Genomic DNA, 13,410 nt, shown 5'->3' with positions numbered 1-13,410 from the left:
TTCCCTAACCTCGTTTCTCAGAAATGTTACACGTGTGGTCGGTTAGCCGACAGTCCTGAGAGCCATCCTGAACAGCAGGCTCTTACAGTTGTACTCGGCACTTCAATGACCGCTCCCGCTGTGTTGGGCTTTGCTTTCCTGCACTCTCAGTCTCTGCTGACAGCTGTCGATCCAAACCGTGCTCACTCGTGTTGTTGTTTTTTTTTTTCTTTTGCCCGGTACTATTTTTGTAGCATTTATCTCATCTCTCCCCGGCCATGCCCTTTACCTCAATGACCCCTCCCTCCACAGCTCTCTCTCTCTACCTCTCTTCTCACTCTTTCAGTCTTTTTTTTTTTAAGGCTCTTTGGGACAGGTCATTATCAACACCACCAGAAGAGAGCTGTATTTCAACACCGAGCAGGCACCATCTGCTTCGCTCCGCGTTGAGGGCCAGGGGTCGCATTCTCAGTGGGCCGACGTGAGTGACGAGGCTGAAAGATGATGTGGGCCAGTAGCATTCTTCAGACCTTTTTTTTGTGCCGACATCTGTTTGTGTCGGCTGCCGCCGTCATCGACCTCACCGAACCTCATCGTCTTACACTGCGGCGGGGAGAAACACGTCTTTTTTTTAAAAACCGCAGCATTCCTTTGGTTTCTAAGTACGGATGGGGGACTGAGTGAGAGGGATTTCCCCTTAGATGTTAATGACAGCCCAGTGCGACCCTCCTCCATCCTCCCAGCCCCCTTATGTCGACCTCCCTCTGTCACCTACCTACTGTAAACACATCGCGTCGTCTCCCTCAAACACATTGCTGCATTAAGCTAGTGGCCTCTGCCCCCTTTTTAAAAATGTGCATACACTTGGACTTGTGTTTTTTTTTTTTAAACATGCTTCAGAGTTGTGGTTGGCCCAATAACGGATCATTAAAAAAGTAGACATAATATTAACGCTTCTTGGAGAGGGGAAAGGAAATTTTAAGCCGGCAGAGTAAATCTCATTTGTAAGCGCTGCCACAATATAGTATCATGTGTTTAAGGTTCCTGTGTTTGGCCGATGCTGTGATCGTTTTGACTGTACAACCCCGACATGAATACTTTCGCTCTTCTTCGACGAATGCACCTGAACGATCACCTGATTTGGCCACAGATGAGTCATGTCTTGTGTTTCTCCGATGACATGCACACCAAAGGGCGATTGCCACGTCTCAATATACGGGAGTTGACAAATGCTGCTGCTTGGCGTCAAACCCAATATGGGCCGCCTGAAGCAGTGCTTGCACTTATGATTGCTTCAAAGTTGTTGTCTATGAAGCTTTTACATATTTTGGTCAAGTGTCTCCAAGTTAAAAAAAAAGAAGAGAATACTAGTACTAATACCAGTACCTTTTAAAGTACTACTGATAGCAATAGAGTACTCAGTTCGATACCCATCATGTGAATGGAAGCTGTGTGGGTTACTGCTGTGAACGGCGGCCCACGGGGGCGGGATGGTGTGGACGCTTAAGCATAGCGCGCACCCCCTTGTTCCCTCTGGAGAAGTTTCTGTTCTACTTGGTACTGGGTTATTTTGGTCAATACCTTAAAGGTATCGATACCCAGCCCTAGTGCCTCCCCACGTTCAGTTTCAGCATTGGGGTATTTTTTTAAAGTCTGCAAAGCCTGTATATCAAAATGTTAAAAGAAAAAAAACTTACTGACATGACTTGGATACCAGGAGTCTGTTTTTATGACTGATGTTGTATTTCTAAATAGAGCTGTTCCTGTGAAACACATACGTATTGCTTTTGGCATCTGAACCTTTGTTTCAGTAGATTACAGCTAGATATGCACTGTGGGTTTAAGCCATCTATTCACTCTGCATAACAGATTGTGTGTCACAGTTGGGGGTAAGTTCCATTAGTTGGTTAGTGTCGGTACTCATTATCAGGAAAACAAGCAATTAAAGTAGGACTGGAAATGGTGGGGGTGTGCTTTAAATTTAAATGACTGTGTTTAAAGTGCTTGTGTCCCAAGATGAGAGGGTGTAGTTCTCATACCTGACTGTAAAACTACTCCATGACATTTTTCTCTGGTATTAAATTGGGCATATGTTAATCCTGTATTCCTGTGACACACTTATAACTGTCAGTCAACTCTAGTGCATATAACTTCTTTCTGGACCTTCCATCAGGCTCAGCAGGCGTTCAACTTAACGATCTCTTCCTCTTTAGAGGGAGCCACCAAAGCACCAGTGGAAATGTCATCTCCGGTTTAAAAAGAGAGAGAGAGAGAGAGAGGGAAATCTACTTGCATAGACACACAGAGACACATGCAGGAAATATGCAACTGAACTGCACCAGGGCAGAGGCTCGCCTCATGGGACCCATGTTTTTCTTCTTTTTCTTTTTTAAATAACAGAGCTTTCAAGCAGCAGACAGGGTTTAAGAGCTGTCAGTAACGATGTGTGAGTAGAAGAACAGGCACGATGCCTTCTCCCAAACACACAACCCCCTAAGGAGTGACTGCAGAGCTTTTGAACATATGCTTAAGACAGACTGAAGACAGGAGGGGGAAGGGAGAAGAAAACCAAGTACCTTGTACCTCGCAACAAAATGCACTTTTACAATCCATCAACAACAATACAAAATATAAAGTTTTGGGTATATTTAGGTGTCCGACAAAACCTTTCATCAAAGGACATAATGTGAAGTTTGGTAGATTTACTTTATAAATTTGAAAGGCTGAATCTCTCTGTTTGGTTCCTGATTTGGCATTCTGAAGTGCGTCAATGCAACAAAGATCCACTCCAGGTTCCAGCTACAGAGAACACAAGAAACTATTTGATGATCGTGGAGGTCTCCTTTCTTATTCTGCATGACAGCGGTGAGATTTTCCAAACTTTTTATTGTAGAGGTTGAGAAAATCTGTGAGAGGAACTGTTTGAATTCAGAATTGAAAATAAATTATGGTCAACTATAAAGTAGACCAGTTCCACATGTAGAGTGTCAGTCATCAACCACACTCATTTAAACAGTTTGACTCATCTGCACTAATTACAAGTTGTGCATGGCATGATTCATTTTGATTTTTGTCTCCTTCACCCCCTATATTGTCCTTATTGTCAGAACAATAACGTACAAAAACCTACTTTCTCATAAAATCTAGAGCCGGGCTGAAAAGTGGTGAATTGGCGCTTCGCCACTTTGGTTTTTAAGAGGCCACTCAAGAAGACAATGAAGGCTTTGTTCCAGGCATCGGCGCATTCAAGTTTCACTCTGCGAATATTAAATGTAGAATTGGATGAGATGTGCCTGATGGGAATTTAATGAAAGGCTTGAGAGGGGAGTGTTGAGTTATGTGCGAGTCTCGAGTGGGAAGGGGATTCTCTGTTACAGCAAAATACAAAACTGTATCTGATCGGAGGGGAGCACTTTGTGTTGGTTTTCCAGGAGGATTACATTACAGGTCAGTTTTAACTTAAGGAAGTGGGTTCGATGCTTCGGGATGGTGGTTATTGATATCCGTCAGCTAAATATTTACATGTTGCATACCTCTAGAAGTATTAACATGATGTATGACTTCTCTGTGAGGGCTGAGGCCAGACAAGAATGCTGCCTGAAAGCAGTTTTGTGTTTTCTGGTCTGCACTCAGCTATGCTGGCGTTCAGCATTAACAAGAATAAAATGTCGGACTGTAATGTTTTCATGGGAATCAGTTGAGCACGCTCTAACTTTAAGAGTGTACACTTTGTCACTTTTGTCCTGCCTACAATAATGCAATTACAAGAGTTTGTATTGTCACGTGATTTTGAAGGAAATTAAAGCAGATGCCGAGATATTGGACTTTCAGTCCCCAGTTTGAGTTTTAATTCAAAACTACTGGATCCTACAATTATCTTAATGCAGCTTGATATCTTTTTTTTATTAGTTTGTAACGCAAGCTTTCGAGATTTCGCTGGTTCTAGACGGGGCCATTCACGTTATCTCCGCCAGCCACCGTAGTTGTCCTTGGCACACGGCAGACATTTGAGTTGGTTGCACTCCGCAAACTCACCGCTAGATGGCGACGAATCCTACACACTGCTCCTTTTTATAGCAACAAACGTTTTTAATGTGGATGTTGTCTCGCATAGCCCGACCTATGTCCACACTGTTATAGCGCTTGAGAAAAGTCAGTGAAAGCCCTTCAAAATTCCAGACTAAAGGGAGGCGTTAAGCCTAGGATGCAGTGACGGTGCCCTTGCAAGATAGATAGCGGAAGTGGGCAATGGCAGGCTTATAAGCACAGTGTATACATCTTGTGAGTCAGACGACGCGGATGTAAATACTGTGGTTTTGTCTGCTGTGAAGTCCCCGGTGTCAAACAGGAAACTACCATAATGCAGATAAAACAACCAACAGAAACACATTTTTTTTCGTTACTGTTTGAGTGAAACACGAGCGCTTTTCACCAACATGACAACCACCAGTGGTCTTGTCTTTCAGACAGTGTTAATACACTGCAGACCCTGAATAAACAGCGCAGTGTCATCTTCAGGAATCTAAAGATGAATATAAAAGAAATGCCAATGATGAAACTTGAAACAGCCCTCAGTGTTAAGTGCCCTCATTTGAAGATGAACGAGTCTTCTCTTTGATGGGATCTATCCATTCATGCAAAGGAAAAACCTGAACTTGTCTCCATTCATTAAACAAAGCTCTCTAATCCTTAAATACCGCTTTTGCATGTCACGAGGCCAAAGAAGGCAATCTTCACGCGTAGCGTCCGTCTGCCGTTTTAATACATTTATTTTCATTCGGGTCAAATGTGTTTTCTCAATGAGGGGTCAGTTGAGGTTCATCGATGCACCTGTTTGGTCCTCTGCACAGGTCCGATTCCCACATCATTCATTTGAATGAAATGTGCACCCCACCGACTCACCGTGTCTCTCCCGTTCAGTTCGCTCTTCAAAGGGAGTTTATTCCAGTGAAGTCTCACATGTCTTGTTCTTTTTTTAAGGCGCCCGGTTTATCTGGTTGGAGAACAGTTCGGATCCAACGGTCGAGGCCACTGATCTGAGTCATACTGTACTGTGTAATGAGGTTACTCATCCAGAAACGTAGCTCGCCGCAGCGAAGGTTATCAACGCTGTCTTTGTGGAACATCATAACGCTCGAATGCGGATCTGACTCATGAGGAGACACTTTGTTGTGGATGCAAATGGCAAAACTGTCGCTCTGATACACAAGGGGCATAAATAACGATTGGTCCTGGCCGGCTCACCCTTACCCCCGAGAATGAAATCATTGGGAAATAATGCCGATGAAAGTGAGAATGCTCAGCTGGACTATTCAAGAAAGAGAAGTGAACGTCACAGCAACAGGGTGGTTGTCAGGCGGGGTAACATTTCTGACTCTGACTTGTTCTTCCGCTTACTGTTGCATGTGTGTCGCCAGTTCTTGTTGCTACGCCCGTGTGGTTGCTTCTGCTACAGTTTGTCTACTCTTAGAGAGCAGCAGATGGCCCAGGGCTTGGCATTGTCACAGTGCCCGGGAGACATTTTTGGCTGGAAGTATGTCATTAGAGCTAATCTGCGTTCTGTCATTCAAGAGGCTACTGATGCAATCGGGGCTCAATGTAATACGAGTTGAGTGCAGGGTCGGCCAAATGACACTATGCAACCATTTGCAAACATCTCACAGGCGAAAGATAAATCGATCCAAATACCGGGGGATTATTGTATCGCTTTCCGAGACGCTTCTGTGTCGGGTTTCTTGAGGACGGCGACGCTGCACAGGATCAGCTTTAGTCCACCGGGATGCGGCATTAACAGGAGGTTCACGTTACAGCGTGGATTAAACCATGTCATTGTTTTGTACTGATGGTGGGGGGGAGTTTCCTATTCCTCCAAGATTTTAGCAATGGATTTGTTGCGTTTAACCCAAGCCACATGTGGCATCACATCCCAGTTCATCTATGACTGTTGAAGGTGTGGTTCCCTCCTCATGGTCCAAAATTGTAGCTTGGAGAAGGAAAAAATGGGTATTGAGTTCAGAGAGGTTCAGCTGACTGTTTCTTTTTTTTTCTTTTTTTAAGGTGCAACATACAGGATTCAGAGCATTAGGCCTGAGCGATGTGGCCAATATCCTCTGTCACGCTATAGGTCATTTCATAAGTCGATAACTATATATATCACTGTATAGCATGTTTTCTGGTAATTCGATAAATAAATAGTTTTATGAAATGACCACATTCACACTCGTTATAGTTTTTGATTTTGTTTCTCATTTAATTAAAACTTTAGTGCAAAATAATCAGATTTGTCAGAGCTTGCTTTTGTGTATCGCGATATTCCGATATATGATTTTATCCCGATATGATTCCATTAAAAGACAATAAATTTTCATATTGAATCATCGCCCAGCCCTATTTAGCAGCTGTTAGCTGTTAGCATCGTTAGCTGTGAGCCAGCGGATCAGCCGACACGACGTTGAGAGCCAATCGAAATGCTCCCAATCTGGTATTTACGCAGCACCTTTAATTAATGTGTGCAGGTGTGTTAGGACGGTGAGATTGTGCTCCAACACGTGTGATGGCTGAGGTAGAAAAGCCAAAGAGGGCCGTTTCTTTGTGGACAGTCTATGCTTCATAGCTGCAGGAAAAGCTGGAAAATGTATCCTCTTAGCGAGATCACATGCCTCTCTACCTCCGTCTCACACTCTCCGTCTTATCTGAGGGCCCAGGAAAAAGCTGTCATTTGTACTGCATTCAAATCCTTACCAAAAACATATTACAGGCAGGCTGTCTCTGCGATACGACAGACAAATCAAAAGCACAAAGGCTTCTATGTTCTTCAGCAAAAATAGCTTTCAGATGCTGGAGCCTTGAACTCTCGCTGTTATATGAGAAAACATAATCGGCCCAAAACAGAGCCTGAATCCATCGCAGCTGCAGTATACCGTACCAGTACATAGTCAGGACGACTGTCGGCTTCAGGTGTGTGTGTGTGTGTGTGTGTGTGTGTGTGTGTGGGTCTGTGGTTTGTAGTGTCTGTGACTGCAGACCTCACACAGACAGTACCACAAGTTTCTGAAACGCAGCACAGGAAATGTTGTCTCCTCCTACATTGAGAGAAGAGGTCGCTGCTGCAAGCACATACTAGCACGTTTGGCAGAGCGGAGTTGTGTTGCAGAGGTGCCTTGGCACACACGGCCTTCGTCTTCTACACAACCATCTCCTTAAAGCGAGGTATAAGCTGCGATTTGTTAGTTGGCAGCGCTTTCTCCCTACAAGGTCTGTTCATTTTGTCTTCCTAATTCTTTTAAGAGCTCCAACTCTTATTTCCAGATGTTCTGTTTCACTTTGATCACAACTTCTACATCATGCATTTCTTAAAAAAAAAAAAAAAAAAAAGCCAGAATTACTCTTGAAGGCTTGTGCTACCAACATGAGGTAGTTGCTAATCGAAAAAGGTATGCAACATTAGTGAGCAGATGTGTGTCTCTTCCCATGTGATTTACTGGTGAGTTTTACAGTTGGCTGCTTGCACTGGACCACTGGGAAAACAATTCTCAGCTGAAGTGTGATGGGAAAGTTTATCTTGTTATGTTATGTGTGCATGCACATCTGCACATGTGTCTCCCTGCTGTTGGGTTTTTGGCGGACAGTGCAAATGACAGATTAACAACTTCTCAGTGTTGTCTTGTACAAAGGCGGGCACTCATGAATGTGAAGTTAAAGCCTGGTGTATCCTGTTTCACACAGGAAATGAACTGCTCAGATCAGTATCCTCGCACCGAGCTTTTTGTACTCGGCAGTTAACATGATTTCACATGCGGTGTCTTTTTTCAGTCCCTTTGAACTACTAATTTGTACACTTCACTGCTTAAAAATCTAACTTCATGCATGTGCATTGTATAGATACCATGTAAATCTATCTCATTAATTCATATATTTTCTCTTCAACCTGCATCCCTCAGGGTCAGAGGTCAGTCTGAGCCACAGCAACATGTCGGAGTCCGCCAAGCCCCACCACCCTAACCCGCAAGGAAAGGGGGAGAAGAGCCATGGCAGCGACTTCAGCTACGTGGGCATCGATGCCATCCTGGAGCAGATGAGGAGGAAGGCCATGAAGCAGGGCTTCGAGCTCAACATCATGGTTGTGGGTGAGTCCGACGTTCACTCATTTAATTCAACGTTTCGAGTCCCAGTGAGACGGAAGTTAGAGCGTCTTCAGCACACGTCACACCTCCCATTGAGGCTACAAGTTGCACATTGATTGATGGATGCATGTCATGATATTATTGGTTGGTTCTCTCTTACGTGAGCCCCCGTCATATTTTGTTTTACAGGAAGAAAAGATGATTGGATTTTGATATAATAATACAAATAAATTGATTATTTTAGTAAAAAAAAAAAATGTTTGCATATATTGTTAAATAGTGGAAATGTGTTCTAACAAGGTGAGAAAAACATTTTTCATTTAATCTCGACTTACGAAAACAGTCTAAAAGTTTCATTGTTCACCTGCAACTTGGAGAACATATACACACAAAAAACCACCCAGAACAAAAGCCACATGTGCAGGATGTTTGCTCTCGTGTTCCAATTAGGAAAAAGAAAATCTCAATGTCGAGTCACTTCAGAGAGCGTTCAATCCCCTTGACTTTTCCTTCCTTTTGGAGTGTTATTTTGTGTTGTTAACCCTGACCTTGTCTCCCTCAAATTACGATCATATGCTGCTAATTTGCAGTTTCAAATCACTTATTTATGCTTTAGTTGCAATGAGTAATTCTTAAACTTCAATTTGAAAACATGTGCTATTAATGCTAAACAATGGCACATAAAAGATATTTTCTATGAGAATTATGGTCACCATAATGTATGACTATGACTATACTGTGGTATGATGTCAAGATTAGCTTAACTGCTCCCATCCAGCCTGGCCTTGAGCTTGATTCATGTTAGATTTAAAGTCTAAACTGACACAGATGTGTCCGAGAAGACTCGAGGCTGTAATTCCTTCCAAATGTTTGCAACAGTTATTGTCTCGGTACTGAATTCAGCGAAAAGATAAGATCAGGTAACCATCTCAAACATTTTCAACGTCTGCAGTACCGACACAAAATGCAAAACACCGCATATAAACAGGATGTCATACACAGCATGCTTAGTTTGCAGATTCTCTGACATAGAAAACACATTTCCATTCTGTTTCTTCATTACATTCATCATAAAAATTCTCCTCAGCTGTTGTCCGATGAAGTAGAAAAGAGAAATGAAATCATAAACACGTGTGTGGTTCTACTGCAGTTTGTTAGTGAAGAGTCATGGTGCCTTCCAGAATTTGCTCTCTTATTTGTGTGTCAATGATGTAACACACACACACTTGAGCGCACTACAGGGTGCAGTCAGGCTGAGAAAGTGGCGCAATGACGGCGATTACTCTGACAAGTTGAAGCTCACGTATCAGTTCCTTAGAGAGCAGCGCCACGCCACCAGTTATTGTCGATCCCCACATCAAGTCCGTGCACACGCACAATTATCCATGAATGCACCGGTGTACGTGCATGCAGCAAGGGGCGACCTCCGGGTCTGAATAGTGAAGCCAATGCAGAAGGGCCTTCAACTTGCATTCTTTCTAATGGCCATTCTTCTGCTTTCAAAAAGAAGTCTGGTTGTATAGAAGTGTATGAGAAAATTACCCTACTTCTCACTTGATTTATTACCTCAGTAAACATTGTAAACATGCGTTTTTGGTCTCAATTGACGGTTTCAAGTCTTCTTCAATACAGCATGATGTTCATTTAGTAAATTATGGTCCATTTAGAGTCAAATAGACCATAAAGCAGGGTATGCTTTAGGGCGTGGCTACTTTGTGATTGACAGGTGGCTACCACCGTGTTGTCCGGTCTGTTTTCATCTGACAACTTCAACCCTTTCACAGCCTGTTTTCAGTTCATGAAAGTTAATTGTAACATTTTTGGTCGCCTAAAAATGTCTTATTCGGCGTCCGGTTGTACTTAGCTCCACCCTCTCGTGTCACTTATGGTCGCAAAAGAGCAAGATGGCTACAGCCAAAAACCAAGATGGCGAGGTCCAAAATGCCGAACCCAAGGCTTCAAAACATCAGTCCACAAACCAATGGGCAACGTCACGGTGACTTCTTATACACGTGCAGTCTCTATGGCATGCAGGCAGGACCGAATGTTGCCGTCAGAGAAAGGAATTGTCAGAATGTTATCACACACTGAGATGCAGATTACTCAACAAGAATAAGTGTTGAAAAGCGTCAGCTACGAGTTATAAGCCTTGGTCTTTGTGTTTGGATCATATTGGCATGGCGGTAGTTATAGAATGCAGTTCGTCTGATTTCATGCCCCGCGGCGCAGAGTTTTGTGCACGGGCGATGTGACTCTAAGACACGCACTTTATGTTGATGCACATTTCTACAGAACTTGTAGGACCCCACTTGTAGGGCTCCGACAGCTCGAGGATGAATTCAATTTGTGTCGTGAGATGATCTAATAATGTGTGTAATGATACCCTCACACTCTGCACCCCGGAGAAGAATACATAAAAAAGTTCACAATAGAAAAGAACAGTAGACATTCGTGAAGGGATTTTTGTTTGCAGGACGGAGCTTTGACATTTAGAACTACAGCAACGTATCAAGTTCTGCTAGGTAATGCGTTGGCAGATACTTGACTAACACCTCATTGGAGTCCGGTTTCTCACTGTAAGGCCAGTATTGACCTGCTTTTTAGTGCTGGGTCTATAAAATCCTGAGAAAAATGTCTGTCTATTTAGCTTATTAGATGATTGACTTTCTTTTTGCCACATTCTAAGCCGCTGGGGTTGCATTCGTGAACTAAGAATAAAGAATGCCAGGGTAACAGGATGGAAATAAAAAAACTAGGGCATCTTTCGGAGTCTAACAAAGTTTCCGTTAGCCAACCGAGTTGTCCCTCTGGTGTCGAGCGAGTTGCGTGAAAGGTTACAGCAGCCGTGGTCGATTGTGGTCTCTATGAGATGCATTTGCCTAATCCCTGCCCTTCAGCCAGCTGACCTTTACGATTTCCACCACGCAGAGAGGGCAGCCAAGGTGTCTCTGTGTGTGTGTGTGTGTCTGTGAGAGAGAGGAAATGTGTGTGGGTGAATGAAAGCCACTCAGTAATGAATGTAGAGTGTGTGTGTAACAGAAATGTGGAGAGAGAGAGAGAGAGAGAGAGTGAGTGATGGCGGAAAAGGCCGCCCTGGGTGTCACAGGGCCCTGGCAGCTTGGCAATGCTCCACACGCCACGGTGGATGTCCATGGGGACCGTGAACAGAGGGCAACGAAGAAATGCGGAGGGAAACGAAACAGGCCCGAGAGTTGATGTGTTTGTGTGTGTATTTTTTTTCATGCAAGAATTATTCAGTCACAAAGAACATTTTTTGAAAGTTTCTTAACGGCACAGTGTGTAGGAGTCCAGCGGTGTGGTTGCAGATTGTAACCAACTGCCAACAGCTCGCTCCTCCCTTTCCAAGACTGCAGTATTGTGAGGCCGCCGAGTGCAAAAACGTGGCAACGGGGATGATTCGCACAGAGGCCGTCCATACCATAATAATACTTGTTTAGGGGCAACGGGAGTCGGACGGCGGCTGGCGGCTCGACGGTTTCGCACTCTGCGTCTAACGTTACCACAGTTTCACAAGCGTGTAGGAAAACTTAAGTGGCCTTCAAGTAATGTAGAAACGCGAAAGGCTCTCTTCAGAGCCGCTGTTTGGTTTGTCCGTTCCGGGCTACTGTAGAAACATGGCGGTAAGACATGGCAGACTCCGTGAGGAGGACCTGCTCCCTATAAAGATATAAAGGGCTAATTTGAAGCACTTTGATTCTTGGTTCTTGGCTAATGGATAGCTACACTAAAACTAAGATCAACTATTTATTTTACCAATTTATATATATTTATTTGTTCCACTGCATCTGGTTGTTGAGCACAAGTAAGCACAAACAAAAAATGTCTTGAATGTATGTAGTCAAGGCTTCTGGAATTTACTCCCTGCAGACTTGTCTTCCTTTAGTGTCGTCATGCATCTTGAAATAGTTAAAAATGGCCTTTTACTATTTGCTCACGATCGTAGACATTTTTGCCCGTGTGTGTGTGTGTGTGGTCTATACAATACATCTGTCCTCTTGGCCTCCACAGCTTGCCTGTCTGACCCTGCAGCTGTCCTGCTATGCTCAGGGTCTATTGACACACACACATGAACACACACACACAATGCACAATCCATGCATTAGAGATGATGTCATGTGCATACTCAATCTCACTGGCTTTTTGAGGGGAAAAACCCTAAAAGAAAACTGGTTGAGTTGAATGAGTTGAATGAGGCTCTTGTCCTTGTGACCGTCCGAGGTTAAAACCACTCTGGAATGTGTTCACAGTTTCTCTAACAGTGTGTTTGTGTGTGTTTTCCTGATCAGGGCAAAGCGGCCTGGGGAAGTCCACTCTGATGAACACCTTGTTCAAATCCAAGGTGAGCCGTAAGTCGGTGAAGCCGAATCCGGAGGAGAGGATCCCCAAGACCATCGAGATCAAGTCCATCAGTCACGGTTGGCCAGTGTTCATGTCCAGTAGCCTACAGCCCAAAATATTAATAGTATTGTTAATGTGTGTTATCATGATACTTACTGGTTTTCTGTGTATGTGTGTCCAAAAGAAATACAAATTAAATAGCCTTTCTTTTGTCTAGACATCGAGGAGAAAGGAGTGAGAATGAAGCTGACGGTAATTGACACTCCGGGCTTCGGGGATCAGATCAACAATGAAAACTGGTGAGCGGAGGATACTTTATCTGAAGGCCTCAGTAGCTGTTACGAAGGGCATCTCCATCACTGCATTCGTTACTCTTTCATTCTGACCCGGTTATCAAAGCCAAAGTTCAAAGTTTGGTCCTTTTTTGTTATGTCATATAGAATATGAAAGCAATATAAAATGCTTGGTTAGCTTGAGTAACTGTGAGCAGGTTTGGATGGTGGGCTGACCCAAACTTAGCTTCTCATTCCTGTTTCCTTTGCCAGCTGGCAGCCCATTATGAAGTTCATCAATGACCAGTATGAAGCCTACCTGCAGGAAGAAATCCACATCAACAGGAAGAAGAGGATCCCGGACTCCAGGGTGCACTGCTGCATATACTTCATTCCTCCCACAGGCCACTGGTAAGATCCCATGTTAAACTTTCTGCCCCTCGTTCCACCAATTTCTCCCACAGCTTCGGTGACTAATCGGGCCTTCTGGGAATGCCCCGCTGGACCCCGTTGTCTGTCCACAGCTCTTTAACCACATTCCTCTCCAGCTCTTCTTTTATCATCTCTCTCTTTTTAGTGACCACATGTGGAACTCATTCCCTCCCCAGAGACACTGAATATCCCTCGAAGAGTCGGATTTCACAACGAAATTGGACTCTACAGTTCTCATAGTTGAG

At 43.8% G+C, this 13,410-nt stretch overlaps 1 protein-coding gene across 5 annotated transcripts in view; it reads left to right on the top strand.

Annotated features, from left to right (window-relative positions):
• septin9b (septin 9b) overlaps positions 1–13,410 on the top strand; it is a 58,063-nt gene that overhangs the window by 33,032 nt on the left and 11,621 nt on the right. For 3 of the 5 annotated variants that reach the window (XM_076090246.1, XM_076090247.1, XM_076090249.1), the window contains 4 exons: positions 7,920–8,105; positions 12,410–12,538; positions 12,679–12,760; positions 13,007–13,144. In XM_076090246.1, the coding sequence (XP_075946361.1) occupies positions 7,920–8,105; positions 12,410–12,538; positions 12,679–12,760; positions 13,007–13,144 (535 nt within the window). Of the gene's footprint in view, positions 1–2,789; positions 2,845–6,729; positions 7,234–7,919; positions 8,106–12,409; positions 12,539–12,678; positions 12,761–13,006; positions 13,145–13,410 lie in introns of those variants that run through there. The other 2 variants (XM_076090248.1, XM_076090250.1) reach the window with 2 other exon arrangements.

This window comes from Anarhichas minor, unplaced genomic scaffold (genome assembly GCF_050575085.1).
Source record: "Anarhichas minor isolate MPS153535 unplaced genomic scaffold, ASM5057508v1 ptg000012l, whole genome shotgun sequence".
Classification (NCBI taxonomy): Eukaryota; Metazoa; Chordata; class Actinopteri; order Perciformes; family Anarhichadidae; genus Anarhichas; species Anarhichas minor.
The sequence above is the reverse complement of the archived record's forward strand: the minus strand, read 5'-3'. Positions and strand labels throughout refer to the sequence as shown.